Below are 27274 nucleotides of genomic sequence, written 5' to 3'. Positions count from 1 at the left end.
AGGTCTGAAGAAATGGTTCCTTTATAGGTTACTAAATTAAGAAGATGCTATGAACCTTTAGAAATTTTCCCCTGCATTTGCTTGCTAGACACAAGAAGCATTTCTTGCCCTTCCCATCAGGGGAAGGTACAGGAAGGAGGAAGATACCTGTTACTTGTGTTTCACATTATCAAGTGAAACTTTCATTTTGTATCCCTCCCCTTTATCTATGCTGGTAAAAGCTGTGACACAACACCCTCTGGTCAAACACAAGTACTCTCAATATGCTTGTAACTATCTTCAAAATGGTATGAGAAAAATACTAATGGCAAACTTTCTGTGCATCTACTACACTTTTCTCTGCTACAGTACTTCTATAAAACATTTTGAATGTGGAAAAATGGAAGAACAAGGCCAGATTGTGAAATCTGTTGGATATGTAGCTGGACAGAATGTTCATCATCTTCCACTAACTTTGATTTCATGAGTGATCTCAGCATGTTCTCTGACAAGAGTTCACAATTTAGCTGGGTGAAGTGATGTAATTTATTATAATAAATTTAGTAAACATGGACATGTATACAAGGAATCCAGCTTCCTTGATATTGGTAAAGGTCATCATTCATTCAGCCTTTTAATTTCATGGAATAGAAAACAACTAAATATGACTCACAGAAATAAGTTTCAGAAACTACCGCACATTCACATACATGTTAGCCTTCCAATAACTACTTTCCCTGAACTAAAATAAAAGAGTTGTCTGGTCTAGCCAGGATTAACAGCTTGTCAGTAGATGAACAGAAAGTGGTACAAGAAACAGCATTTTCCAACAATGTAACACCTTATATAGTCTTTATCACAAGCAGCAGCAAACAGCAATATTAATACAGCATTCAAATTCAACATTTTATACAATAGCCTGCATCCGGGAATTCATGGTGGAGTTGAGTATAAAGTGCCTTTTAAAGGCAGGAGCCCTGCATATAGATCTCATACTCATTTAGATTTGGTCAAACCAAGAAGATCCCTGAGTAATACAGAAAAGCAGGCTTTTCAACAAAATTACAAATAAATAAATAGGTAGTAAAATCATTGTCAGTGAAGGGAATTGTTACACTTGCTTGAAAGCTTTAAAAACACCACAAAAATCAGTAGCTGTGAAGAGCAAAATCTCAAACCTTAAAAATTAAGAAGGCTGACACCAAGAACTCGGGGGTTACATCAAACTTTCAACTGTAATAGTCTGTAAAGCAAAAGGATTTAGGCTCTGAACTGACACAGTAGATGTTCTGCAGCTGTTTTGCTCTTCTGGCTTCTAATCTAAGTTGCCTTGCTCTCTCTTTAGCAGCTAGTTCTTCCGCTCTTTTTTCTTCTCTCTTTCTTTTTAGCCATCTGTGGAGACAGAAACAGGACTAAAAGTACTGACAGCTGCAAATCAAAGTTTTACTCCACCTGCTCAAAGGAGATTTGCCCCCATATAACTAGTCACCTTGTCCTGTAGGATAAAGTTAGGTATCGTGGCTGAGCCAGTCTAAAAGCCTGCTGCTCCTGAACACAGGAGGTACTACTTTTCCATCCCTATTCTCCTGCTTCTGCACGCATCTTAACCTTCCTGCTTTTGTTGAGAGGATTTGATTCATGGACTCAAGATGGGTGGGCGGGGAATATTGGATTAACTTTCTGCTTGTTAAATGAACTGAATCAACCCAAGCCAGGTCCAGAGCAGGCAAAAGGAGGAAGGGAAAAGAATCTTCCTTTTTCAGCAGAAGCAATTCACTATTTCAGCTCAGGTTCTGATAATTTCACAACTACAGGACTACAGCAGTAAAGACGTACCATAAAATGGCTACAGTCTTAAGCTGATGGACTACAAAATTTTCAAATACGATTCCCTAGGAATGACCGCACTCACTCTTTAAAGGCTCTGTTGCATTCCTCTGTTCTCGGAAAAACAGCAGCTCCTTCAGCTTGGCGTCTCAACATTTCTATCTGTTTTTCTCTCATGTGTTCTTGGTGCTTTTTTTTAAGCCATAACTTGAAGGCTTCTTCTGGATTCCTGTTCCTCTCCTATTAAAAAAAAAAAAAAGACATATATACACAAGTCTTATCATTAAATGACCTTTATTTTAATCATGTTATAATAATTTTTTGAACTCTGCTGGCATCTCCCATCCATAAAACATACTTTATAAGCAAATTAGAGCATATGCTAATCTAGCATGGAATATGTACATGAGCAAGCATTCAAACCACTAGGTTTAAAAAAATACTCTAACTGTAGGTTTTCAAGGCCATCACTGCAAGCAGAGGTACTTTAGAACAGAGCATCTGAATCTTCAGGTTTTAGGCAAGTCACGTGCATTAACTGCTTGCCAACATGTTCTGATGGTAAGGAACATACTTGAAAGCATTTTTTGGCTGTTTGTACACTGCAGGGTTCAATCAAGCCATTCTCCTGATAAAAAGGGGCATCCCTGTGTCTCCTGCCATACTAGAGCTACTATATTCATACATGCAGCTTCTATAATGCAAACCACCCTGCCACGCAGAACAATCCTGAACATGCAAGTCAATCTAGCTCTTCACTGAAAACAATGTAGCAAAACCATTTCCTATCACTGTAACTTTTCATATGCTTAGCTAAGAATGCAGGCTGGTTTTCCTATCTAACCAGAGCACTACAGATCTCAGTCCTATTTCAGGGAGATCTTACTTTGGTGTTCAAGTCTTCTAGCTCCTTTGCACGACGAATTCGCCTTTCTTCTTGCACTTGTTCTTTCTTCTTCTGTAACCAAGCTTTGAAAACCATCTCATTCTCTCTTTTCTTCTGTTCTTCTTGTTCTCTTTTCCTTTCTTCTTCCTTGAATGGAATGAAAAGTGAATAAACTTAGTTTTTAAGAGAATTATAATCTGCAAAGGCCTTTGTAGACAATGAATAAGCCCTTTGAATTATGTGAGAGACACACACAAGTACTGATGAAACAGGAATACTCAAAGACTGCATCATAGTTGATACTGCTTCTAGGAAGAAACAAGTTTGAGCACTTCTGTTGTTCATGTTACATTCAGATACTCTCAGCCAAACCCTTTCTGTGATTACCTCCACTTCCATGATACATCTCAACTCAGACACTGCAGTAGCAATAGGTGAAGACTTTGAAAATTAAGCCTGCACAATAGCTCTGATTGGCTTAAAATCACTTTAAACTGATACATTTTAAAAATCAATGCAATTCTCAGGTTTGAGTTGCCTAAACCCTAAAGGATATTCAACTACCTATGGACTGCAGGCACTACCCTTTTAAATAAGGATTTTATTTTTTTTTTTCTGGATACAAAGTTGTAATGTATTTACTTAGAGAGTATTAGTAGCTTAACACTTTTTTCCAAGTTTACAAAGGAAATTATTGAGAAAAGAAAAAATTGAGGAAAGTTTTTGTAGTTATTAATCATGTTTTAGCTAACAAGAAGTACCTAGAAGGAGAAAGGTTTTCAAACAATGTTTCAGAAAGCTGATGAGAACATTTTACCAGGTATTGATTCTCTTTGACACAAAAGCTACAATCCCCATTCCTTTCAACACTCAGAGGAATCTATTACTTCTTGCAAAGAGATGACATTTCTCCCACCTACATACATCTTTATCCTTCAAATTTACAATTTGTAATTTACTGAAATGAAAGAAACCCCACCAAAATGAAGCAGATGGATTCCAGTAATGTCAAGAGATGTTTCATGCCTGTGAAATCACAGAATGGAAGAACTCCATTCAGGAATGAAGAAATAAGGTAATGCATTCTTACCTTTTCATAAGGCAGCCAACAGGGGAAGAGATTTACCACACAGTGTTAGGAAAATAACCTTCCTTACCTCCACCACACTACCTTTTACATTAAATATGCAGAGTGTGGCATCAAGAGATCTAGTCTTGTGTGTACAAAGACGACACATCAGTAACTCTTTACGTCTCTTACCCCTCATTACTGAGCTAAGCGTCAGCAAACTTTTCAGATAAAGCAGGCTAGACCTATTTCCCTGGGTGGAAAGCAACTTTGAAGCCACTTAGCCAGCTTACTTAGAACATCATGGCACAGAAAAATGGTAGATGCTTCCACGCTCTTTTTATAGAGCTACACACATCTTTGGTAAAGATTTCTGAAGTTTCTGCTACAGCTGTCAGAGGATGACTCTCCATGAAATATTTGTTTTTCTGATTAAGGAGCTGAGAAAGATTTTAAAGGGTTTTTTTTTCCAAGTAATAACTAAAATACTGATTCGATTTTCTAATATTTTTTTTTCTTTTAAGTTACTGCCCTTTATAGGTATAGGAAGAACAGCCTCACTACTGGGAATATATATTTTTTTTGTCCTCTGCACAGCACCCAGGTAAAGCGAAATCAGAAGGAAAAGCAGTATCCACCAACAGAAAAAGGAGGAAATAACCTACTTTGCAACAAACTCATTGGGAAAACTTACAATACTCGCTGATGCAAAACTTATACAGAAAAAAATTATCCAGTTATATTATTGGTCAATGTGACTTCACCTGCATGCATTTTACACAAGCAATAAGGCATCCCACTTTTAAAGTCAGCTGTATCTTCCATACATGTTAAACATACTCTGCTTTGTTCATAGTTCTCTGCAATTCTCCTGTGTAAATCTTATTTTATGACTGAACACTCTCCCAGATGATAATTGCCTGTTACATACTTCATGAGCACCCAGGTATGCATCTGCATTACTATGGTTAACATCCTGCATTGCAGTGTAATCTGTGGAGATGTGATACCACGTGCTACATTCCAGTAAATAGTGGGCCTGTAATGGAACCTAGGCAGAAGGAGAGTCAATAAGCAAAAGCAGTAAGTACAATATAGCAGAAGAAGGCCTATTTATGAAGGATATATTAAACAACTACTTTATTTCTCCTGTAAGCAAGGCATGACCCTATGCCACTGTGGGTTTGTTTTTTTTGTCTTTTAAGGAAACCAGTTTTGAGACATTCTGTAAAAATTCCAGAGGATTATCATTATTACTATTATCATTATTGCTGCCCCTTTTATAATGGAAAAACGGAGTAAATGCCCTGACCATGTGGTCTCTGTGAAGCAGAACAGGACGGTCACTGTGATCTATTTGTTGCCTCTATATTTTTACCTCTTTCCTCAGTTTTTCTTTTCTTTGTTCTAACTGCTTCCGCAATTCTTTTTGTCTGGGAGAAAGACAGTAAGTGGAGCTTCTCACGGGCACATTTGCAGACTGCACTCTCTGTGGAGTCTTCTGTCTTCCCAGACCTCTTGCAGCATTGACAGCAGAATTTGGACGACACTTAGGGTTAGATGGAGGCTTAGGGAAATTCACACAATCTTCTTGCCCAGGAGAAAAAGAATGTGCTCCTGGTCTTACTGGAGGTACTTCCTTCATTCGAGAGACAGTGTCAAAAGGACTGTAGTGTGAAGATTTTGGAGACATATGTTGAGTTTCAATATCAGTAAAAGAAACACTTATAGGGGGCAAAAAGCCCTGCCCTTCAAAATCACGTAAACTTAAGAGTTCGAACTTCCCATCTTTTTCCACTAGGATTTTACCATCCATCTTTTCCTCATCCTTGCCAGCACGTGGTGAAAGTGATGTGCTTTCCTGTCCCATTTCATTAGAAATATGCAACTGAGATAGCCTATTTGAAACATCATCTCTTGCAAGGTCAATTTTACAAACTTCAGCATCTTCTAGAGGAGGAACTTCAAGATCCACCAGCTTATCCTTAAATTTTAATTTCCGTTCTCGGTTCTGATTCACAGGAGCCTGATTCTCCAGGAGTTTGTTGGCTTCTTCAATCTTTTCCAAGATGTAACGCTTTATTTCTTCATCTTCGTCCTCATCCACTTCCTGCTGGTTTTCCAGCTTGGATTCCTGGATAGAGCTTTCACTATCAGTATCAGATACATGGTACCTCTGTTTAATATCAGACCTGGATTCCGAACTCTCTTCATTGGGGGATCTCACTTTCGCATCTACATCTGCCTGTGAAAGCTGATCTGGATTTTCTTCCATTTCCTCATTGTCTTGCTCAAACTTGTCCACAATTTTAACAATTTGTGCTTCAGTATCCTCTTCATTTTTTTCAGGATTCTAAAAAAATTAAAATAAACTAGTCCCAACAAAGAACAGTATCAGAGAAAGAGAAAAGAAATAGCGAGAGAGAAGAGCAGTACTAACTACCTGAATTCTAAACAGGCTGTCAAATTGTGCATGTCATAACTAATAGCTTTTTTTGGCGCTAACAGCTCTTCATGGTCATATCTGCACAAAGTTTAACTAACCATGGCTTGCATAGTAAAGCATTCATTGACAGCATAAAACCCAAACGTGTGTTGCACACACTGTTAAAGGAACCCAGAAGTACTATTGAAACAAAAATATTCTTTTCAATAAACACTGAATTTTCTGTTTTAAGGAAATTATAATAAAACTAACCAATTCACTCAATTATTTTTCACTATAATTAATTCCAAACAAACTTCCTTGTCAAAATTCAGTGAATATACCTACACATTTCAAACCATATTTAATTTTGTGCTTCTGATTGCAAATATTACTCAATTTTGTCTTCTAAATAAGACAACTAGCATTTAATTTAACAAATACCTCTCTTTCACCAAGATTTTCTTTTTCTTCTTCACTAGTTAGCCATTCGGGGTCTTTTTCAAAGTCATCCTCATATTCTCCACTTTCTGTTAAATCAACCATATCTGCTGGATCTCCTTGGTCTTCCTTTTCACTCATTTTGTTGATGTGTTACAGCAATACTATAAAAATGAGAGGGAAAAAAATGTTTTAAAACTCTAGTGACACACAAATACAGAACATGGATATCTCTCATGGCACCCACATCCATCTTGTGAGCAGTATCAATACAACCACATTAGATAGTGCCACAGCACCTCAGAACTAAGGATCACTAATGGTTTATAAACATTAATGGTTTTGGCATTTCCCGCTCCAACTACCAGGGGAAGATTTGAGTCAAAGCAAAATGAGGTGACTTACTCAATGGCTTGCAGAGAATATCTGACAGAGCTAAGACTAGAACTCATGGTCTCTTAAGTATTAGTCTCATCCTTTAACAAAGAGAACACTGGCTTATGTTCATTAAAAGTACTTCCAGATTTCATTGCTCCCAGGTGTGTTTTACATTGCTGTTTTATATCTGCCTGGCCCATTTTCCTTTAAAGAAACCTTGATTTGGGTGAAGTTACATTGCAAAGATGTAGGACACACAAGTCCTAGAAGATCCACGCTATGGCTTACAGTGGATCAAATTACCAAAAAGCTTCCCATAAATGACACATCCAAATGAGAAGACATTCACTGGACTCTTGACAGGAACCTTCTCCTAGAGTGGCTAAACATTTACAAGCAGCTAGCTTTCAAACCATGTCACCTTCACTAGTATTAGGAATAAAGAAAGTCACACAGGCACCAATTGAGACTGCTGGGAAAAAGATTAAGTTCTGGTTTGAATTTCTGAGGAGAGCAATAATGGGAAATACCCAGCAGGCAGTTAATCAGGCTGGATATAGTCATATTTACAATGAAACCAAAGAGAAGCCACTATAAGGATTGAATTTTTTAAACAATCATTGGACTGCATGGCACGCAGGTACCAATGGTTCCTAAGGGAGTGCTTAAATACCAGTGCTGGGCGGTCCAGGCTGACTGCCTGCACTCCTCAGCTCAGCTCACTCCATTGAAGGCATCTGTCTCCATCTGAAGACACGTGGAGACACACATCAGCCTAGACACCCGATTCTGCACTGTTTACAGCTTTAGCCACTCATCATTGCTTTCCTAATTCATTTATTACTGTTTACAAAAGGAACATAAATTAAGGAAATGTTGATTATTCAACATTCCTATTCTCTTTGCACTTTGTGCTGTAGGCTGGCGAGCGCCACTTCTGAGTGTCTCTCTAGTAGGACAAATCTATGTCATTCAAAACATACTACAAGATTCCAATAACAGCATTAGCATATGGCAACACAATATGGGATGTAAGAGCTCTGAGTCTAGATGGCCCTGGAACAGCAAGACTGCATGTTCGACAAGAGCACTGCTCTTTTAGACCTCAAAATTTAGTCAAGGTTTGTTTAAAAGGAAAGAATGGTAATAAAGCTGGGCACTTTTGTTGCAAACTTGTTTGTATACAAACTTTATAAAAACTGGGTTTTTTGTTTGATCCATATTTCGTTCAAGAAAATCTGATATTTTTTTTCTCCTAATTCACTTATTTTTAGCCACCACTTGCCACAAGAATCACTCTAGACTTCTCAGATTAAATTTTCAAATTTGTTCAGACTGTTGCCTTGGCTTTCCACATCCTATTTCCATTATGTTTTTCATGCACCTCTTCTCATGTGACATGTAATCCCTTTTGCTTGGCAACGCCCCTTCATTCAAAAATATCCTTGGTTTGGGTGTGACATGTACCTGGGTTCCTAAAGAAATTATTTTGCTCTAGTACACATTCCACACAAAAGGCCAATTTCTCTTTAATGTCTTCATCATTATGGTAAGTGGATGCAAAAGCTACAAAGCTGAACTGTGCCTTTGACAAAACATGCTCATGTCAGTCTCTGGCGCTTAACAGAAATGTTGAAAACTGTTCAGTTTATTTATGACATATAACAAAGGGCAGCAGCATAGAAATCAGCCTCTTCTGTTGTAACATAGTCATGGCTGAAGAGACAATTTCAGTTTAACGACCTTGTTTCCTAAATCCTGAATCAGCTTCTATTCTACTTAGAGTCTTATGGAGTAAAGATTAAAGTGCTTCAGCTTTAACACGGACAAAAACATTCAGAAAATGTCAAGCCATCATTCTCATCTGCTGTTCCAATTAGTGGGGATATGCCATGATTGAATTGTTCTGCACAGCTTAATAACACCCCTACCTGGTTATATCCAGGCACGGGCACAACAAGAAGAGAGATACTGTGACTGGATTTTGTTATTTTGCCCCTTTGTACCAAAACGTCCACACATGCAGATTCACAAACCCCAACCCAGCAATGTCACGCCGGGGAACGTCCAGCCCGGCGGCGGGAGCAGCACCGCCCGGCTCCGCATTTCAGCGCGGGCACCTTCTGCTCACGAACCTCGGCAAACGACGCTCCCCGCCGCAACGCCTGGCAACGCCTCCCCGCGATCACCACCAACACCCCGAGCCGGCGAGGCGGCCCCTCACCGGCCCGCCCCGCACTCAGGCCGGCCGTGTGCGGGCTGGCGGCGGCCTCTGGCGACTGGGCCGCCCCCAGGCCAAGCCGGCAGGTGCGGCCGCCGTTCCTCTCGCCGGCCCTACCAGCTCCCCGCGGGAGCCGGCCCCGCTTGCCTCGGACACCCCGCTCACCCAGGTCCGTGCTGCTGCTCCCCCGGTCCGGGGGGACGAGGTGCCGGTGGCACCGCCCGCCGAAGCCCCGCCCGCCCCGCCGGTGCGCCCGGCGGCGTTACCACGGCAACAGCGGGGCCCGCCCCTCCCGCTCACCTTCCTGCGGCAACGGTCACCGCCGATGGTGGCCCCCGAGGACCAAACTGCCCCCGCCCCGCCCGCACCTTCTCCTCTGCCGCCGGTGCCAAGGCGGCTGCGGACACGAGCGCGCTCGTGAGGCGGCCCCGCCCCGTTGCCATGGAGACGGGCCTCCGCGCCGCGTCTCCCCCCCCCAGCCCGGCTTTGTCCTCCATTTTCAGGTCCGAGGGGCCGTGGAGAGGAGGCGCTTTCCTTACCCTTTGCGCGCACAATTTCATTGAACGCTCGGAAATTAAAGCGAAGCAGAACACGGGGTGGCGGGGGCCAACCGCCGCCAGCGCCCAGGAGAGAGGCAGCAGTGCGGCAGGCGGCTTTCCCCGCCCAGAGAAAAGCCTTCCGAATCTGTTGAATTATGCACCTGCTAGGGAGGAGCCTGAGCGTCGGCAGGTTTTGTGTTGTATTATTCATGCTCCGGCTGGCGATGAGCAACCTGATCACACCAAAAGCTAGCGGTGTCAAAATTTGAGCTTTTGTTAATAAATACAGCGTCGCATCTCCGAAGAGGCACCTTTCTGCATTAATCAGACATTGCTCCTATTACTTTGAAGTACAAAAAGAACTACAATCAAACAAACAAAACAACAAAAACACACACACAAAAAACACCAAAGAAACAAACAAAAAGACACACACACAACAGGCAAACACCCTAAATTAACTTCGTTCTGGAAAAAAAAGCCACCAAAAGCCACGCTGAGTTCCCTCCTGGGCATGGAGCAGGCTCAGCGGCAGGGCTGGGGGGGTAGGTGGGACACCACAGCCTCCTCTGTGGAGGACCAAAGAGCCCTGCAGGCCGTGGATGCTGTGCCCCCGTGATCAGCAGTCCCATAACAAGCCATGTTACCACCAGACCCACCACAGAGCATGCAGATGGCTGACCATGGGGCGGAGGCGCTTCTGCAAGACACTGTCTGTGGTGGCTCTAGGCGGGGGCTGCCATGGCTGCAGCCCCTCAGGGCCTTGCAGAGGGCAGGGCTGTGCTGCCCGGCCTCACAGAAGCAACCGTGGTGTGTGAGCAGCTGGCTGAACATGTTGATAACTTCTGAAAGTATTGGGATAAACGTAGTCGCTGGTGTTGCCACCAGTTAGCAGAGAAAGCCGCTGGCTTGACCCTGCTAAGTGTAGTTCAAGGGGAAGCAGATAAAGTTGCCTGTTAGAAAAAAAATTATAAACCATTTCCAAATGTCGGCTCATGTTGCGGCCTCAACTCCCACCTGCAGCACCAGTGCAAGACCAAGATATAAAGCTCCCACCAAGCAACATGCCTCCATGGTCCCCTCAGCCCAGTGAAGGCAGCTCCTGGCAATGGGAGGCAACCAACGCTGCTGGCTGCCCTCTGGGGTGACCAAGGGCCATGGAATCTTAGAATCATTTTGGTTGGAAGAGACCCTCAGGATCATCAAGTCCAATCATAACCCAACTCTAGCACTAAACCATGTCCCTAAGAACCTCATCTAAACGCCTTTTTAACACCTCCAGGGATGGTGACTCCACCACTTCATGCAGCATTGAGTGGTGCCTCCCAGTGCCACAGTTTGGCATATGATCCTCCTTAGCCCCCTTGCCAGCACATGGGTGCAGCCGCAGCTGGCAACACTGACAAGGCACCCATCACACTGGCCCAAACACAGCCATGGCCTCTGGTTTTGAATACAGTGGCCCAGCAAAGCAAAAGGCGACGGTCTACAAATGCACAAGAAGGCTGCACACCTCAGAGGGCAGCACAACCCTCGCACAAAAGGGTTAATACTAATGAAAGAAAATATGGGCAGAAAACAGCCATAAATAGACTTAGCCTGCTTGTTGATAAGTCTCAGAATAATGCAGGTAGAGTTACCCTTTCATTCAAACACACGGCAGAAAGCTAAACCCCTTCAAGGTGGTGCTCAGGAGGTCTCTGAAGACATCTGTCATAGGCCACACATCAGAGGAGGAGGCTGGGCTTCACAGCCTCAAGGTTTCTGCTAATCCTACACCGTACAGCCAGAAAGTGAAATGGGGTTTGACACTGTTTTTGGTGGGTTGGAAGGGCTCCATGATATTTAGCTGAGATAGCACTCAGGTACATGCTTGGCAATGGTTCCTGCTGTACCTGGAAAAACTTCAACCACTGACCTCACCCAGGGTCATGCACTTATCCTGTGCTTGAAGACAATACATTGAACTTCTGATTTTCCACACTTCACAGACAGGTGGCTTTGATAAGTTCATAGCAGACTAAAACAAAGAGATCTAGCCACAAAATCAAAGCTTTATGCTCTACTTTTATCGTAAGACAATCTTCATCTTACACATCAGAACTACCCTTTTCATTCACAAGAAATGCTTTATTCAAATAATTACAAGTCCATGAGATGGTAAAATGAGGATTAGATCCCATTGCTGGAAGGTCAAGCTGCGATGCTTGATAATGATAATTTAATGATATCTTAAGGTCAACCTAAATTCATGCATGTATTCATTAACCCATATGTAATTAAATTTAGGTTTTCATATGCTCCCATCCATGAAGGAGCTATGGAACACAGTCATGAAAAAACACAGTGGAAACGCAGGGCTCCAAGGACAGGCCCTGACATGTTGGTTGCTCTTTTCTGTGTTACTAATGTGATCAGACACCATGTGTAGGGAGCACTGATTTATGCAAAGCAAGTATGTTTGACAAAGGCTGCATAACAACTCCAGAGCAATGTTAAACAGGTACCTTAACACCCTTTATATGTTGTATAGGAAACAGCTGACACTGTCAAGAGTCACTGGGATCAGGGTCCACAGCTCTCAATCTCATGCCCCTTCCATAACCACAGTCCCTCTTTCCTTCCCAGTACTTGGCTGCGATCACACCGATAGAGGAAAAAAAGGTAATCACTTCCATGTAGAGCCCTTCCCTTTCCCCATGAGCACTGCCAGAGCAGCCAACTTGTTTCACACATGCACACAGCCACAGCATGGTTGAATATAGCCCTGCCATACCATGGTGGGCTGTCACAGCTAGTGCTAGACTGGGGGGACAGCAGTGAGTGCTGTTCTTGGAACAGCAGCCTCTGGCAGCTCTTACTGGTCCCCACCTTTTGGACAGAACAAGCCCTGGCCTCTCCCCCTAACAGTGACCCTAAAGCCCAGGAGCTATGCCATGTCTTACCAATATCACAGCAAGCCTGGTGCAGGACATAGATTCAGCGGCAACACCCACCTCCAGCAGCTCCCGGCATCAAGTGGAACAAAGAAACAGCTGCAGCCCCAGCCACAAGCAGTATTTATCTAATCTACATCAAACCCCATGTGCTGTGCGGCTAATGCAGGAATTCAGCTCCTTGACTGTAGCTGGGTGTCCCTTTTCAGCTCTCTCAGCTCTCCTTGGTGTGGCAGGATGCAATGAGAGGAGCAAGGAGGATTGCTACCATTCACACTCGGTACACAGGCAAGAGAAGCCTCAGGGTTCTTGTCACAACACCTTTCACCAGCACCAGAGATGTGAAACACTTGAGTCCACCTTAGAGGGTAATGCTGTACCTATAGGAGCTACTAGTTGCCTTCCTGCCCTATGCGAGTAGAGATTTTAAAGTCCTGCACTGTCAAGAAGCTCAGGCTGGCATCCCTGCACAGCTCACTCCTGTATTCAGCCAGAAAAGGCAGATGAATGAAATTCAGAGCAAGCCTAACATGCTGACAGTCCTTCCTGCCTCAGCAATAAAGCTCTCAAGGCGTTGCTTGTAAGAACAGCATTTTTCCCCTAGATCTCCCTTCCCCCAGACCATCCATTTTCTCTTGTTTTTGGCATTATGCAGAAGGCTTGTTGAGCTACTACCCAAACCAAACTACATCAAACTGGCATCAGATATTCAGAGAGCACTTTCCCCTCCAGCCCAGCCTGTACTGTCAGGTACAAGGCTTCTTTAGAAGCACAAGATAGAGAGAACTTTCCAAAGCAGTCAAGTGTGGGTGTGCCAGGATGGGTAGTTCACAGGTTTTCTTCCTTAGGGCCTCAATTTTGTAAATAGGTTGATGTAAACAGAAAGGTCCTCCTGCATGGCAAACCTACACCTGCTTTCCCTTAGTCAGCCTCAGTGAGACTGATGCATCCTGACCAGGGTTTTCCTGCACCAGTGAGTGATATTTTCCCTCACTGGACCAGTCTGCACTGGAACTAGAGTGACATTTTTTAACTGCTCAGCAATTAAGGATCCTCAATGCAAGACACTTGCAGAGAGTTCTGCAAACCTACACAAACTAGCCAACAACTGTCAGCTTATTGAAGATTTGTTTCTTCTGGCATGTTTTGTCCTGTATTTTTTCCCCTCTCTGTAACAAAGATGCTCAAAACAACCTGCAGTAGTAGTGCTGTAGATTAGCAAGGTATCAAAAACACAAAACAAACACTGGCCACACAGGATAACTCAGTATCTTTATTTACCAAAAATAGCTATTCAATTAGAAACCAATGTTAACACGTTTACAGAATTTCACAGGCATCAGTAACTCTGCATACAGCTCCAGTCAGGCTCTACAGTCACCTCATCACCACAGCAATGGCACAGCATAGGAACCTGAACTACATCCAGGTGTGGCTTCCATACATTAATGGCCCTGAAGATGTACACAGTGTACCATGCGTCTCCATCACAGTTGCCACAATTTCATTACTTTGGTAGAAAAATACTTGTTATTGCTGTAATTCCTTAGTTAATATTTGACTCTTAAATAACTGGGTTGTTCCCCAAAGATTTGTACTCTGTATGAAAAACATGATTAAAATTGAGCTGCTTCTTTCAGTCACTAGACACGAGTGCTGAACACCTACTCCTGCTGCCTTGCTGCAAATGCCATCAGGCCAAGGAACCCAAAGGACAGGATATGTAGCTACTATCTCTTTCTCAGGACAGCTTGTCAGCTAGCAGTTCATGGCTTCTGATTTTTTTTTTTTTTTTTAAAAAACAAACAAAAAACAGTAAAGAAAGGAATATGTACATGGGTAGCTTCAAGTTTTCATTTCAGGATAAGGCAGTTATGTTTACCTGTGCAAATGCCAGTAGAGCTGAGGCCCGGTGTTTAGGGGGATGTTTTAGGAGGCAGGCTGCAAACACAGGGAAGTTTTTGGGGAATGTATTCCCCTGAGGAGTCAGCCTGGCAGTGCTCCCCAGGCAGCACATCCCAAACACATTTAGCATTCACCTTGCATGGTAAAGGCGGAGGCTCACAGAAACAATGAGAAAGGCTGTAGCTGCCCCAGCCAGGGGAGAGAGGCCTGCCCAACCTCGATGCTGCCAACTCTCTCTCCATGGCACTAAAAGCAAGCAGTGAACCAAAGCTGCTGCTTCAGGCTCTGACTGGCAGCAGCACTAACCAGCACACAGAGAAGCATGCTGCATCGCCTCTTCTCCCTTGCCAGTCCTCCTGTACACTTAAACTCATCACAACCTGCACAGCAACAGTGCAAAGGCATTGACCACAGTATACTCTACAGATATCTCCTGCTGTGCCACTTGTGGTGCTTTAGTATCCAGGTGCCCAAGCCCAGGACAACCCTGTGCAACTCCTTTCCAGTGCTGAAGCAATTTTGAAAGACTAAATTACTTTTAAAAAACAGTTATGAGGCAAGTCCAAAATTGCTTAGACTGGAAAAAATAAAAACTGCCCACCCCAAACATTCGTTGTCCTGCTTAGGTGGAAAGAAGAGGTAGAACTAGTGGGCAGAGACCCACCAGAAATGTAAAGGCATTTTAAAACAGGGGGGAAAAAAAATGACAGACCAGAAATTAGCATTTTTCAAAGTCTCAGGCATTCATCCTGCTAACTACCATAACTGAAGGTGTCCATTTAGTCATTGCAGTCATGAGTCTCCAAGGTTACAGAGAATAGCTTAAAATCCTGCAAGTCACCTTCCTTCTCAGTGCTATACTAACATCCACCATCCTACTGAAATAGCCCAGCCCCCAGCAGCAACTCCTGCAATCACAGGAATCTGCAGTCCTAAAGGGCAAAGGCAATGATGTTCAAGGGACCCTCAGCTTAGCATTTTGTCTACTTGAACTCCCACTAAGCTTCCTCTCCATCCCTACAGGCCCTTGGGCACAAGCCTTCACGGCACAAGTCACACCGCTGATAGTCAGTTCATCAGTGTCACAAGTCACCCCAGTTTTTGGGGATGCACCCTGATCAGCTATGATAAAACTCTTGCAGCAGGGGGAACAGACAGGAACAGCAGAAGCAGCACAAGCAGCTCAAGGAAGCACATGCGTACACAGAAACATCCCAAACTGGAGCATCCAGCATCACTGGGCAGGCACAGGAGAGCCACAGTGCAGAGCACGGGCCTATGGTCACCTCCTGTGCCAGGCCTGGGGGTCTCCATAGAGAGGTCCATAGTGTGCCCTCACTTCTGCCCTGCAGCAGCACCTCAGTGACAGAGGGTAGTGGTTGATTAGGCAATCATGAAGATGCCTTTTCAATGGCAGCCTCCAGATGCACAGCCTTAAACTAAAAACCTCTCAAGGCTTTAATTCTCAGAGAAAACTTACTGTTCTTTGCTGCACATCCCATATATGCAACAGAAGAACAAAAGGCATTTTAGAAAGAAGATATTTGTTCTTACTCATGTAAGAGCTAATACATTTACCTTCTAAAATGTGCTACTAATATAGTATAAATATGGATCAAATACCATTAAGGTGACCCGCCTTGGGAAGAAAAGGCAGATATAAAAAAACCAGACCTATATCTTCGTATGTAGCCACGCAGAGTCTTCACTTGGTGCACTACTGGCTTTCAGGAGATCTGCTTTGCCTCTGTTCTTGTCTTCTGTAAGCTCTAATTATACTGTATATGCCACTGCCCAAGAACACCAGTGAGATGGCCGCAAAGTAAGAGGCATAGATCATGAACTGCAGAGAAGGGGAAAGAAAATAAAAAAGTGGTTAAATCGAGCAGTTACCAAGTTTGTAACAAGGTTAACACATGAGCTCCCTTCCACTTCTAAAATTTCAGAAATCAGTGATTATGTCTCTGTCAGCAAACCCTTGACTCAAAACCAGGTAGCTGAGAAGCTTTATACCTCAATTTACCTTCCTTCCTCCCATCAGTAAAGTTGAGAGAGTCTATCATACCTGGGTGAAGATGTCCAACCCAAGCCCACTGGCATCCACAACAATCAAAGTGAGCAGAGTCTGAAGTGCTAAGGCAATGAAAGTGTTGACTCCAAACACCAGGGCGTACCGCTCCACACTGAGATTTGTAGCGATCTGGAACCTGGAAAGAAAGGAGTGACCAGAAATATAAGGACAAGCAAAAATCAGAGAAATGCAAGAATAGGAGGAACACCTCTGGACAAGAAGACTATGCAATCTGAAGAGTTACACAGACTGGTCCAGTATTTTCCACAGCTGAAATTACCTCACACTGACCATGTATTTCTCTAAATAGGATCATGACAGACTAGCATAGAGGCTACCCACAGACATCTAAAAGGCTAAACGAAAGCTTTGGGAGCTCTGTGGGTCTCAGTTTTACTGAAGCAGCACTCCTGTCCTATGCACCTAAAGGGCCTTGTCACACAGACAAGACAGAGCAATGCTCTGATCCCAGAGAGCTGTTGGCAATCTCAAAGCATCAGCCTCCTGCAGCATGGTCCATAACCTCCCACATCCTTCCGACCAGAACTCCTCTTGCAGTTACCAGTTCCAGCACCTCCCCTCATATTGTGCTTGAGCTATCTTGTAGTGGTTACGTACATGTAGATCAACAACAGCTGTGTTTTCCTCCCTAAAGTGACAAATAATACCGAAGAAGTTTTCTCCCCTACAAGTTAGGGAAAGTTGACCCTACAACATAAGCAAAGGATTGTCCTCTCCACATCAGCTGACATTCCACTCCAGCCATGTTTGTGAAAAACAGTCCCCTGGATTTCCAATATTTAGAAATAGTCACTTTAATGTCATAAGACTTTAACGCTTGGGCAGGTTGCCAGTGAAATATATCTCTGTGCCTCAGTTTCCAAACTGAATCACAACACAAACCCTTGCAACAGATTTCCAGGTTCCTGGTAGGCAAGACTCTAGTTACCAGGAAAATATGTAGTTTTCACAACAGCTGTAACCCTGAGAGATACTCACGTTGCTATGGTGATTAGCAGCATGTAGATAATTCTGAAGACAACATACGATGCGTAGCACACCCAGATGTTACGAACAGTGTCCATGATATATACAGCAGCAGCAATAAGAAAGGAGAACAGGGCAAGTGCCACTTCACCCCACATTGCCCAGGACGTTTTTATGTGACCCACAACAAAGACTGCAACAGCTCCTGTGAGGGGAAGGAAAGCATAACTGTTAGTAACTGCAATTAGAGCAATTTGGAGACTGCGTATTAGGAGCTCTACAGCCCCTAACAGCCAAACACAACTGAAGTGGAGGACACTAATGTGGACACCTTAGCAGGTCTCCTTCCTGACCTCTTCCTCACCTGGTAACCTGCTGTAAACTCCCATTAACTTTTTTTTACAGGAGAAAACTGCCTCTGAAGTGTCCTCCCTGGCTTCTGAAGCACAACAGCCCAGGACTCAGATCCAGTGTTGTCAGCTGGGCTACAGAGAAATGCAAATCCTGGTTCTCAAAAGTACTCAGCTAGTTACTTTGTGGTGCTTTAGGGGAGGTGGGTGGGAGGAGGCACTATCCACTTTGATACACATCTGTTGGAGCTCTCTCCCAGGACGCAGAAAAACCCACATTTACTGTCATCTTCATGCTGGGCTGTAAAGCATTAAAGCAGGAGTCCAAATCCACATCTCCTGGGATGCAGCCTAATCACAAGCTGCAATCACACACTGTTGATTGTGCAAGAACAATCCTTCACAACCAGAACAGGTTTGTAACCCCTGCTGGATTTTATAAAGAGGGGGATGGGGAGAGAATACAGATCACAAGATAGAAAGTGTGTGATATTTCATGCAACTCAAAAAGTAGACAAGGTGTGTTTCATGCACTGTCACAGCTGTAACTGCTGAGAAGCCCAAATGCATATTACATTAAAAGAATATTCCCATTTGAAGTAGGCCCTGTTCTGCAAACAAGCCAAATAGCAATCAACAGCATAACGATGCTGCTGTACACAGCAAACTAGACAAACAGCATACTGACAAAGTGAGATTTACTGGAGATCTCTGAAAACCAGGATTGTATTCAGCATTTGAGCACTGTACAGAAGTGCTACAGTGCAGCATCTAAGCTCTTTGTAGCCCTTAGCTGGCCTGCTAGCTTAGAAATCCTTCAAGCGCATGAAGGCTCCTTATGTACCCTCAGTGTGTACAAGACTGCAACCATGTCAGACCTCACATCAATCTTGCAGACTAGTGAAGAAGGTAGCTATATCAAGGGAAAGGAATTAATTTCCCCCTTCTAAATTCTTCTTTCTGGTGCCTGTTGTGACACTACCTGACTGACATTTTGCTCTTTGACAGTCTGGATTCCCCAGTAGCAAAACCTTGCAATGTAAGAAGCAGCTATATCATAGAGCTTTCTTTCTACTGTCTCAGCAATTCTGACATCTGGGAACCAATACTCAATATCTCTCTCCCTGTGTATTTTGTAGCAACTCATGAATTTGTACTCCCCCCATGTCTCAAGGTTATATCAGCCAGACACCTAATTATAAAAATATATACAATCCGTGTCCTCCAATTAGACACCTACAGCTGCCTCAGTGGTTTCACATCCCAATCTGATAAAGGATTGACACATTCACCAGAAGGTGCAAGGATGCAGCTTAACAGTCAGTTGACCTCACTAGAAAGAATACTAGGAGGACTACAAGGATACCATGAATTTGTGCAGGAAGAAAATTAGAAGGGTCATAGCCCAACCAGAAATTAATCCAGCTGCTGCTGTAAAGGGCAACAAAAAATGTTTCTATAAATACATTAGCAACAAAAGAAGGGCTAAGGAGTACCCCCATTGTTTAGTGGATACAGGGAGGGACATAGTAACAGAGAGCAAGGAAAAGGCTGGGGTAGTAAATGCCTCTTTGCCTCAGTCTTTAATAGTAGACCAGTTGTGCTCCATGTACCCAGCCCCCTGAGCCAGAAAGCAGGGACAGAGAGCAGAATGAAGCCCCAATAATCGAAGGGGAAACTGTTGGTGACGTGCTACACCACTTGGACAAAACAAGTCTATGGGGCCAGATGGGATCCATTCAGGGTGCTGAGGGAGCTGGCAGAGGTGATCATCAAGCCACTTTCAGTCATCTATCAGCAGTCCTGGCTAACCGGGGAGGTCCCAGTTGACTGGAAGTTGGCAAATGTGATGTCCGTCTACAAAAAGGGCCAGAAGGAGGATGTGGGGAATTACAGGCCTGTCAGTCTGAACTTGGTGCCAGGGAAGATTATGGAGCAGATCATCCTGAGTGCCATCACACAGCAAGTATGGGACAACCAAGCAATCAGGCTCAGTCAGCATGGGTTTATGAAAGGCAGGTCCTGCTTGACCAACCTGATCTCCTTCTATGACAAGGTGACCCACTTAATGTATAAGGGAAAGGCTCTGGATGTTGTCTACCTAGACTTCAGTAAAGCCTTTGATACTGCATCCCACAGCATTCTCCTGGAGAAGCTGGCAGCTCACGGCCTGGATGGGTGTACTCTTTGATGGATAAAGAATTGGCTGCACCTCAAATCCTGTGTTCAGATTTGGGCCCCTCACTACAAGAAAGACATTGAGGTGCTGGAGAGAGTTCAGAGAAGGACAAAGCTGGTGAAGGGTCTGGAGCTCATCAGACTTGAGGAGCAGCTGAGAGAGCTGGGGCTGTTTAGCCTGGAGAAAAGGAGGCTGAGGGGAGACCTTATCGCTGTCTACAGCTACCTGAAAGGAGGTTGTAGCATGGAGGGTGTTGGTCTCTTCTCCCAAGTAGCAAGTGACAGGACAAGAGGAAATGGCCTCAAATTGCACCAGGGAAGGTTCAGATTGGATATGAGGAAAAAATTATTCACAGAAAGGGTTGTGAAACAGTAGAACAGGCTGCCCAGGGAAGTGGTGGACTCACCATCCCTGGAGCTGTTTAAAAGATGTGCAGAGGAGGTTCTTAGGGAATATGCTTTAGTGGTGGACTTGCTAGTGTTAGGTTAACAGTTGGACTTCATCTTAAAGATCTTTCCCAACCAAAATGATTCTATAATTCTATTTATCCTGCCTAGGACAGGAAACTGGCAGCCACATGAGTCACCATGCTCTACTCCAACCCTTCTGCAGGGCAGCAGAAGTACAGACAGGGATGGCAACAGCATCTTACATGAACGTTGCTGAACACTGCTCATAACAGCGCAGAATGACTGAGAGCCATAAAAAATGGCACATCAGATTTGGGATGTACCAGGCAAAGTATTTCTAGTATAGGGAGAAAAGTACAGAGTGTTAATGTTCTTCTACAAGTCTGTGGCCTCACTGAATAAAGCCAAGTATAGCTCTGGTCACCCATCTTACAAAAGAATGCAACTCAGACCAGGTTTGGTACAAAGAGGGACTAGTAAGATGACAGAGTGAACAAAGAGCTTAACTTTACCAAAGAACAACTAGAAAAGCTTGGCTTCTTTGGCTCAGAGCAAAGAACAGGTACCTACAGATAGGCCAGAAGGAGACAATTTTGTGCTAAAATACAGCCTTGACATAAAGTCAGAGATATATAAACTGCTCTTTAACAAATTCAAACTGGAAAACAGAAGAAGTTAGAGCATTTGCAATAGGGCTTGGGAAGTCAGATCACTGGATGCTTATCCTAAACAGGTCCCTTCCAGTCTTGTTATACACTTCAAGCTTTTATTTGAAATTATTACCTGTTCAAAGCAATGAATCTGTGTCAACCAGAATTGATTTCGTTCAGGGACAGATGATAATTTGCTCTCAAAATCATCACCCAAAATCATTCAACCATTTATAAAAATTATACCAGAGGATCAAAATGGGAAACCAAAAACTTCAGTTTTGCAAGAGTTTAGTGCCAACCACCTTTTCTTCCAATAGGTCCATTCTTCACAGGCCTTTAAAAAAAAGGACCTTAATATGAAAGATGTTTATAATAAGGTTTGAAGAATACTCCATGTTTTGGTTTTTTTTTTTAAATCTGCCCTCATTTAGCCATGCTGTGGGTCTTCTTGCCCTTGATACTGATTCCTCTCCTTCCTGGGACCAAGGAGGGACAGCAGAGGAAGCCAAATCAAACAGGAAATAAGAGCCACAGCATGGTGCTGGAATGGAGGAACAGTGGATGACTGCATGCTGTTTAGCACACAAAAGGCAGTTTACTAGCCAAAGCCTTCAGAATCAAGTTGTAAACAGTTTCAAACCCAACTGACAATGGGTGGTAGGCAAGCTTTTAGAACTAGAAACCAGCCATGGCTTCCCACTGAACTCCAAGAGGAAGCTAAGCAGGCCCAGGAAAGTACTAAGCCATCCTTGTTTGTGTAGCTTGGGTTCTTTTGCCCCCAAGGAGGTGATGTCTACAGCAGATGGTGGAATGATGACTCCATCAAAGAAAAGCAACATACTGCAGCAACACCTAGAAAGCCTCTGCAGGGGTATGTTAGCTATATTAAAAAGGTATTGTCCTAGTTCTGGTAATGGAGCAGTATTAAGAAAATGAATAAACAAATGTTTGTTTTGACTAACCTACCTGGCCCTTTCAAGTCAAGCAACTTCTTTCATCTTAATAGCTTTTCTGCTTAACAGTGCTGAAATGACTAAATGTGGCTCATTGCATGTGTACAGGAAACCATCATGTGTGCCCTGTGCTGCCAGAGGGAAAAAAAATGTATTAAAGCCATAGGACCCTTAGCTTGACTTTGAGCAGTTGAAACAAGCATAACCTCACTGCAATAGTGGCAGCCAAAAGCACACAGGCACCCACAGGTCTGGAGCCTCCTGCCAAATATTTCAGAATGAAGACTGACTTGGGAGGCTCCTTTTAAACACCTACATACAAGAATCAGGCTTGCGTGCAGCAACCAATTCAACACTGAATGCTGTACCCACACACGTCAGGGAAGACTCATCCCAAATGCCAGCGTTGCCTTTCCTGCATGCTTGGAGAACACAAGACCCTTCCAAACCATGCTCCGGTGACCTTGAGAGACATGAGGTGTTTCTCACAGCAGAGCAGGAGCAATACCAGCAGCTTACCCAGCAGCGTCGAGGCCGCCTCCACGGCACCGTTGTAGATCTCTGTGCTATGAGAGGGCAGCACCATCTCCCACAGGCCCTGAGCGTAGTTGATGACCTGGAAGTAGCCGCAGGTGGACAGTGCCCACCACACCGACCAGCAGAGCAATGTCTGGGAGGAGTAGCACTGTAGGAGATCCCGCCAGAGATCTTTGAGCACCTTTACGATGTCGACTTTCTGTTCTTGCATAGACTGGAGATGGAAGGTGAGAGAAATGTTAGTCTTCCTTTATAAATACTTGACACTGCTCCACAAAGCCACCCCTTTCAAGTGGTCTGATTACCGGTGAGTGACAGTAGCCCTCTTGGGCACAAACCCCCACAGAGTAATGGATGAAAAGCTTCCCCATGCCACAGTCCCAGCAGTGGGCCTATGCCCTAACCAGGGCTGTCCCCTTACATGCAGAAAAAGGGCTCAGTCCCAGGCACCCTCTCAACCTCTGGCTTTCTCACACAGAGAGCAGAAACTGCTAGTTGTTAGAGATACTACGTGAGCAACTGAAGGGTACCATAGAAAAGAGACGGGAGAACAGGACACTATATCCACTTTGACCAGACAGGATCAGAAGCCAGTCATTCAAATCATAAAGGCAAAACATCACTGACACTTTTGATAAGTCCTGGTCCAAACTCAATCAAATCCAGTAGCACAAAGAACATGAGAGCCACCAGAGGAGTACTTTATTCCCCACAAATAAGTAGGGCTTTTTTAGTAGTAGCATTCAGGGATTATAAATATTCAAAGCAGCAATCTCATTACACCGTTCTCTACCCCTGTTAATATTTGCCAAGGCTCTGAATGTGAGAGATGTTGCCTGGGGATCTGAAGATAAATGGAAGCTCCTTCCACCGCACACTTCATCACAAACAGCAGCTCCTGTATATACAAGTGCTCTGACAAATGCCATGAGATAAAAATGAAACTTTCCCCTCCAAATTTTTCTAGAAAAACCACAAAAGCGGGCAGACCCATGAAGAGGTTTGAAAAAAACTTTGAAAATGGATAATTTCCAGCAACAGGAGATGACAACAAATGAACATTGCATTTTATCTATATAGGCTGTTACAGTCCTGTTCCAAACCACTTTATGCCAACAGCAGCAGAGGAAATCAGTGTATCTTTACTTTGCAGCAAATACAATTAGCAGCTCTGTCTGCACACACAGAGTTTTTGTAGACAGGTGAGACCCTTCTTGTGTAAGTCAGAGCAGCGGTTACTTCACATGAGACTGGGCAGAGCCCCCGAGGCCCACCCAGCACCTCTGCCCCCCTTGAGCTTGGATTCCCTGTAGGGAAACATACAGCAAGGTCACAGGACTGAGCTGTTGCACTTTGGGCCACTGCACGTCCAGTTACACAGCACTTTCCAGGCAGCAGCAACTCTGGGCCCTTGGCAGTATGCCCTTCCCCTGGGGAAACCGTGCAGTGTGTACCTTGGAAAAACTATTCTCCATGAGCAATAAAACCTATTTTAAGGCATTTCTACTAAAACATTCAAAAGACCATAGCCTAACTGTCTCAAATTCTATTTTTTTCCACCCCTCAAAGCGTCACACCTCTGAAGCCCAGCAGAACAACTTGGGAAGAGAGCAGCTTGAAGCAAGGCAACTTTAGCAATGTAACTACCACACAGAAGGTTTCACACAAAGCTCAAATTTAGGGACAGGAGAACCAAGGAAGTGAACTGCCATATGTGCTGTGAAAAACGCTTTGGCACATCCAGCCCAAGCATGTCCTGATAAGCCAGAAAGACCCATCCATCCTCCCACCACCTGGCAGTGCTTTTTCAGTACAATTATTCCTACAGCCATTCATTTGTTTGCTAAATATAGTCGCTGTTACCTTAGTAAGAAGGACTATCATCACACTCCAATGCCTTTCAGCTCTTAGCACCTGGTATAACTGAACTCTGAATAGTTATGCAAGTGTACTTGCTCATTTTTTTAAAATTTTCACCATTAATTTGGAACCACCCTGGCTCTCGCAGAATGGGAGCAAGATGGGACGCATAAGCAATATTAATGCCTTAGTCATTATTGGCAGAGAATCTGTCTTAAATAACCTTCAGTATGCAAGTATAACATAGTTAAAAATACTTTTGCTCACACAGGACTGTGCTGGATGGGGCAGGATTAGGTCCCTGGAATGTTAATACCTTTAATTCCCCGCTGTACCCAGAGGAAGCTGAAAGTGGCCCTGGGTGCTGCCTCCCCCAACCCAGCTAACAGGGGCCTACTTGCTACCTGAAATACCCATTAGCTGACTAAACCAAAAGCCACACTCACTTTCTGGCTTGTTCTCAGAACGAGCACAGCCTCCTCCGGACCGAGGAGCAAGGCTGAACTCTTCCCAGGGCCCGAAATCCCCTCACACCCCCACACTGTCCCACTGCAGTGCAGCACAGACCTGCCCAGCCTGCAGCTGCACGCTCGCGTGGGACCTCAACACTGGAGGCTGCCCACTCGTCACCCCACGGGACCAAACACATCCCAATGCTGAACAAGGGCACCTGCATGCCTGTTTCCATACACGCGACTTTGTTAGAGGTTTTAGTCCACCAAAGCCACAAGCTGGGGCACTACTCCGGCACTCTCGTGGGCTGCATTAAGCTGTTACTATGCAAAGGTGTTTTTGTGGTTTAGCCATGTTCTGTCCCACAATAATTAATCTATGTCAGTCTCTAAGTACTCTCAAGGACTACTGCAGTTTCCTTCCAGGATCATAAAAGAAAACCCAATTACTGCACAGCTTATTACTGCACAACTTGCACAACAGTTGTAAGTAACAAGGGTTTTCAAAAATGCCAAGTGCAGGAAGAATTGCCTCTTTTCTGCAAGTCACAGGGTGCATCCAGAAACACACACAGAATTTGGAGAGATACACAATTTTTAAGTGCCTCAGAGATATTGCTTGCTTTGTACTGTTGAACAGTAGTTTGACACCCGGAGAATCTTCATCACAGCTTTGTGAGACATGCAGAACAACTTCAGAAAAACTAATGAGCAGACTACCACATTTGATCAACAAAAGGAAGCTGGGAATTAATTTTCCTGTGCCATAAATAAGGAAGTTAGATAAGCAAAGGGATACTTTTTTGCTATTAGATATTACAACTCTGCTGCTGTGTACCTATATCTATATATATGCACGCATACATATATACACATACAGGTATGCAAATCACATCGGTACTGCATCTTCTATTTATGTAAACCCATGGCACAACTCACCTGTTTCTCTGCTGAATGACCCTCTCCATTTAAGGGAACTTTTGTCTCATCCTCCCAGCCGGGTGCCTTCTGCACGTTGGGATGATCTTGGACAGCTGATCCATTTTTACAGTCCATGACCTTCATTTCCCAACCGAGCTCCTGACTTGAGACGTGGTGAAAGAAAAGGCTTTTCTGCGGCATCGGCAGGAACCACGCCGTGCCAAAGGCAACGGAGATGCTGGTTAAGGAGATAACGTTCAGGCTGAAAAGGGACCATCCTGCCACAGACACAAGGACCTGCCCGGACACTGAGCCCACTGTGTAGCCCACCAGGGTGGCACTCCGGCAGTAGCTGGTGACCTTCTGGTACAGGTTGATATCAACGACACTGTAGATGTATGAGTAATAGGCGATGTCAGTGGCAGTCCCGATCCCGTAAAAGAACTCAAGGAACTGGACAGCCCGCAGCCCCTGGGCATACAGCAGCATGAACCAGGTGACGATGAGGCTCAGGCCCTGCAGCAGGACCACGGGCTTGTACCGCAAGTAGTCTGTGGCCAGGAACACCGGGAACAGCAGTGCCAGGTAGGAGTAAGTCCATACAGGGTAAATCTCGTTGAAGACCTACGGAGAAAAAAAGAAACGACGGTGTTAAGCCCCAGCCCCTGCGTATTGTGAGGAAAACGCAAATACAGACACACCGGGCCGCGGTACCTGCGTCTCGGAGAGGTTTTTGTGCGGCTCCAGTAGGTACCGCGTGAGGAATGGCTCCGAGGGCCGCACGCTGCAGAAGAAGCCGTAGGCGCACAGCAGCCCCGTGGGCAGTGCCCAGCAGCACCCGCCGCCGCCAGCCCGGGCCGAGCGCCGCGCCGGCCGGCCCCCCCGCAGCCCCGCCATGCCGGGCAGGGGCCGGGCCGGACGCGCTCCCGGGGCCGGCCGGGCCGGTGGGGGGTGGCGGCCGCGGGCCAGTCCCGGGCCAGTCCCGGGTCACCTCCCGCCGCCGCCTCCCAAAAGGCACCTCCAGCCGGCGGCCCGCGGCCTTGCTCTTAAAAGATCATTCGCCGACGTGCGGGAGGCGGGGCTGAGTGCTGCCCTCTGATTGGGCACGGCCGTCTCCTGCCGGCAAAGCTGGCCAATGGGGAGCGGGGGGCGGGAAGGCTGTGGCGGGAGAGGAGCACATGTGCGCCGGGGTGGGGGGGCGGTGTAGGGGCTGCCGGCGGGGGGCATCTGGAAACGGGGGCCGCTCGTGATGTTGAGCGCTGCTTGCTTTACGGGAATGGCGTAGGCGGGAGGGC

At 44.8% G+C, this 27274-nt stretch overlaps 1 protein-coding gene across 4 annotated transcripts; it reads right to left on the bottom strand.

The window, feature by feature from the left end:
* Positions 1 to 55: 55 nt before the first annotated feature.
* SLC19A2 (solute carrier family 19 member 2) lies at positions 56 to 26970 on the bottom strand. Of its 4 annotated transcripts, XM_082043396.1 has the most exons (7): positions 26694 to 26970; positions 25998 to 26603; positions 22729 to 22960; positions 17677 to 17869; positions 16672 to 16813; positions 16281 to 16449; positions 6660 to 6791 (listed from the first exon to the last, which is right to left on the bottom strand). In XM_082043396.1, exons 1-6 carry the CDS (start codon positions 26874 to 26876, stop codon positions 16324 to 16326), a joined length of 1482 nt encoding a protein of 493 aa, XP_081899522.1. In that variant the 5' UTR covers positions 26877 to 26970; the 3' UTR covers positions 6660 to 6791; positions 16281 to 16323. The 4 variants fall into 4 exon arrangements, with proteins under 4 accessions (XP_081899519.1, XP_081899520.1, XP_081899522.1 ...); XM_082043393.1 differs by lacking the exons at positions 16672 to 16813; positions 17677 to 17869; positions 22729 to 22960; positions 25998 to 26603; positions 26694 to 26970 and adding exons at positions 56 to 1371; positions 1892 to 2046; positions 2693 to 2839; positions 5140 to 6114 and having other exon boundaries at positions 6631 to 6791; positions 16281 to 16421; XM_082043394.1 differs by lacking the exons at positions 16281 to 16449; positions 16672 to 16813; positions 17677 to 17869; ... (1 more) ...; positions 25998 to 26603; positions 26694 to 26970 and adding exons at positions 56 to 1371; positions 1892 to 2046; positions 2693 to 2839; positions 5140 to 6114; positions 9392 to 9458 and having other exon boundaries at positions 6631 to 6791.
* Between the last annotated feature and the right edge of the window lie 304 nt (positions 26971 to 27274).

This window comes from Streptopelia decaocto, assembly GCF_964273445.1.
Source record: "Streptopelia decaocto genome assembly, chromosome: 1".
NCBI lineage: Eukaryota > Metazoa > Chordata > Aves > Columbiformes > Columbidae > Streptopelia > Streptopelia decaocto.
Note: the sequence above shows the minus strand (reverse complement) of the source record. Positions and strands in the feature narration are given on the sequence as shown.

Bases quoted from the DNA above. Each gene is read 5' to 3' on its own strand.
- SLC19A2 (XM_082043393.1), bottom strand. From the start codon at position 6,768: ATGAGTGAAAAGGAAGACCAAGGAGATCCAGCAGATATGGTTGATTTA. The intron at 2,840-5,139 runs GTAAAAATATAG...ATTCCATTCAAG, and splicing joins AAGAAAAACTGAGGAAAGAG to GAAGAAGAAAGGAAAAGAGA. The intron at 2,047-2,692 runs GTAAGATCTCCC...TTTTTTTAATAG, and splicing joins TAGAAGACTTGAACACCAAA to GAGAGGAACAGGAATCCAGA.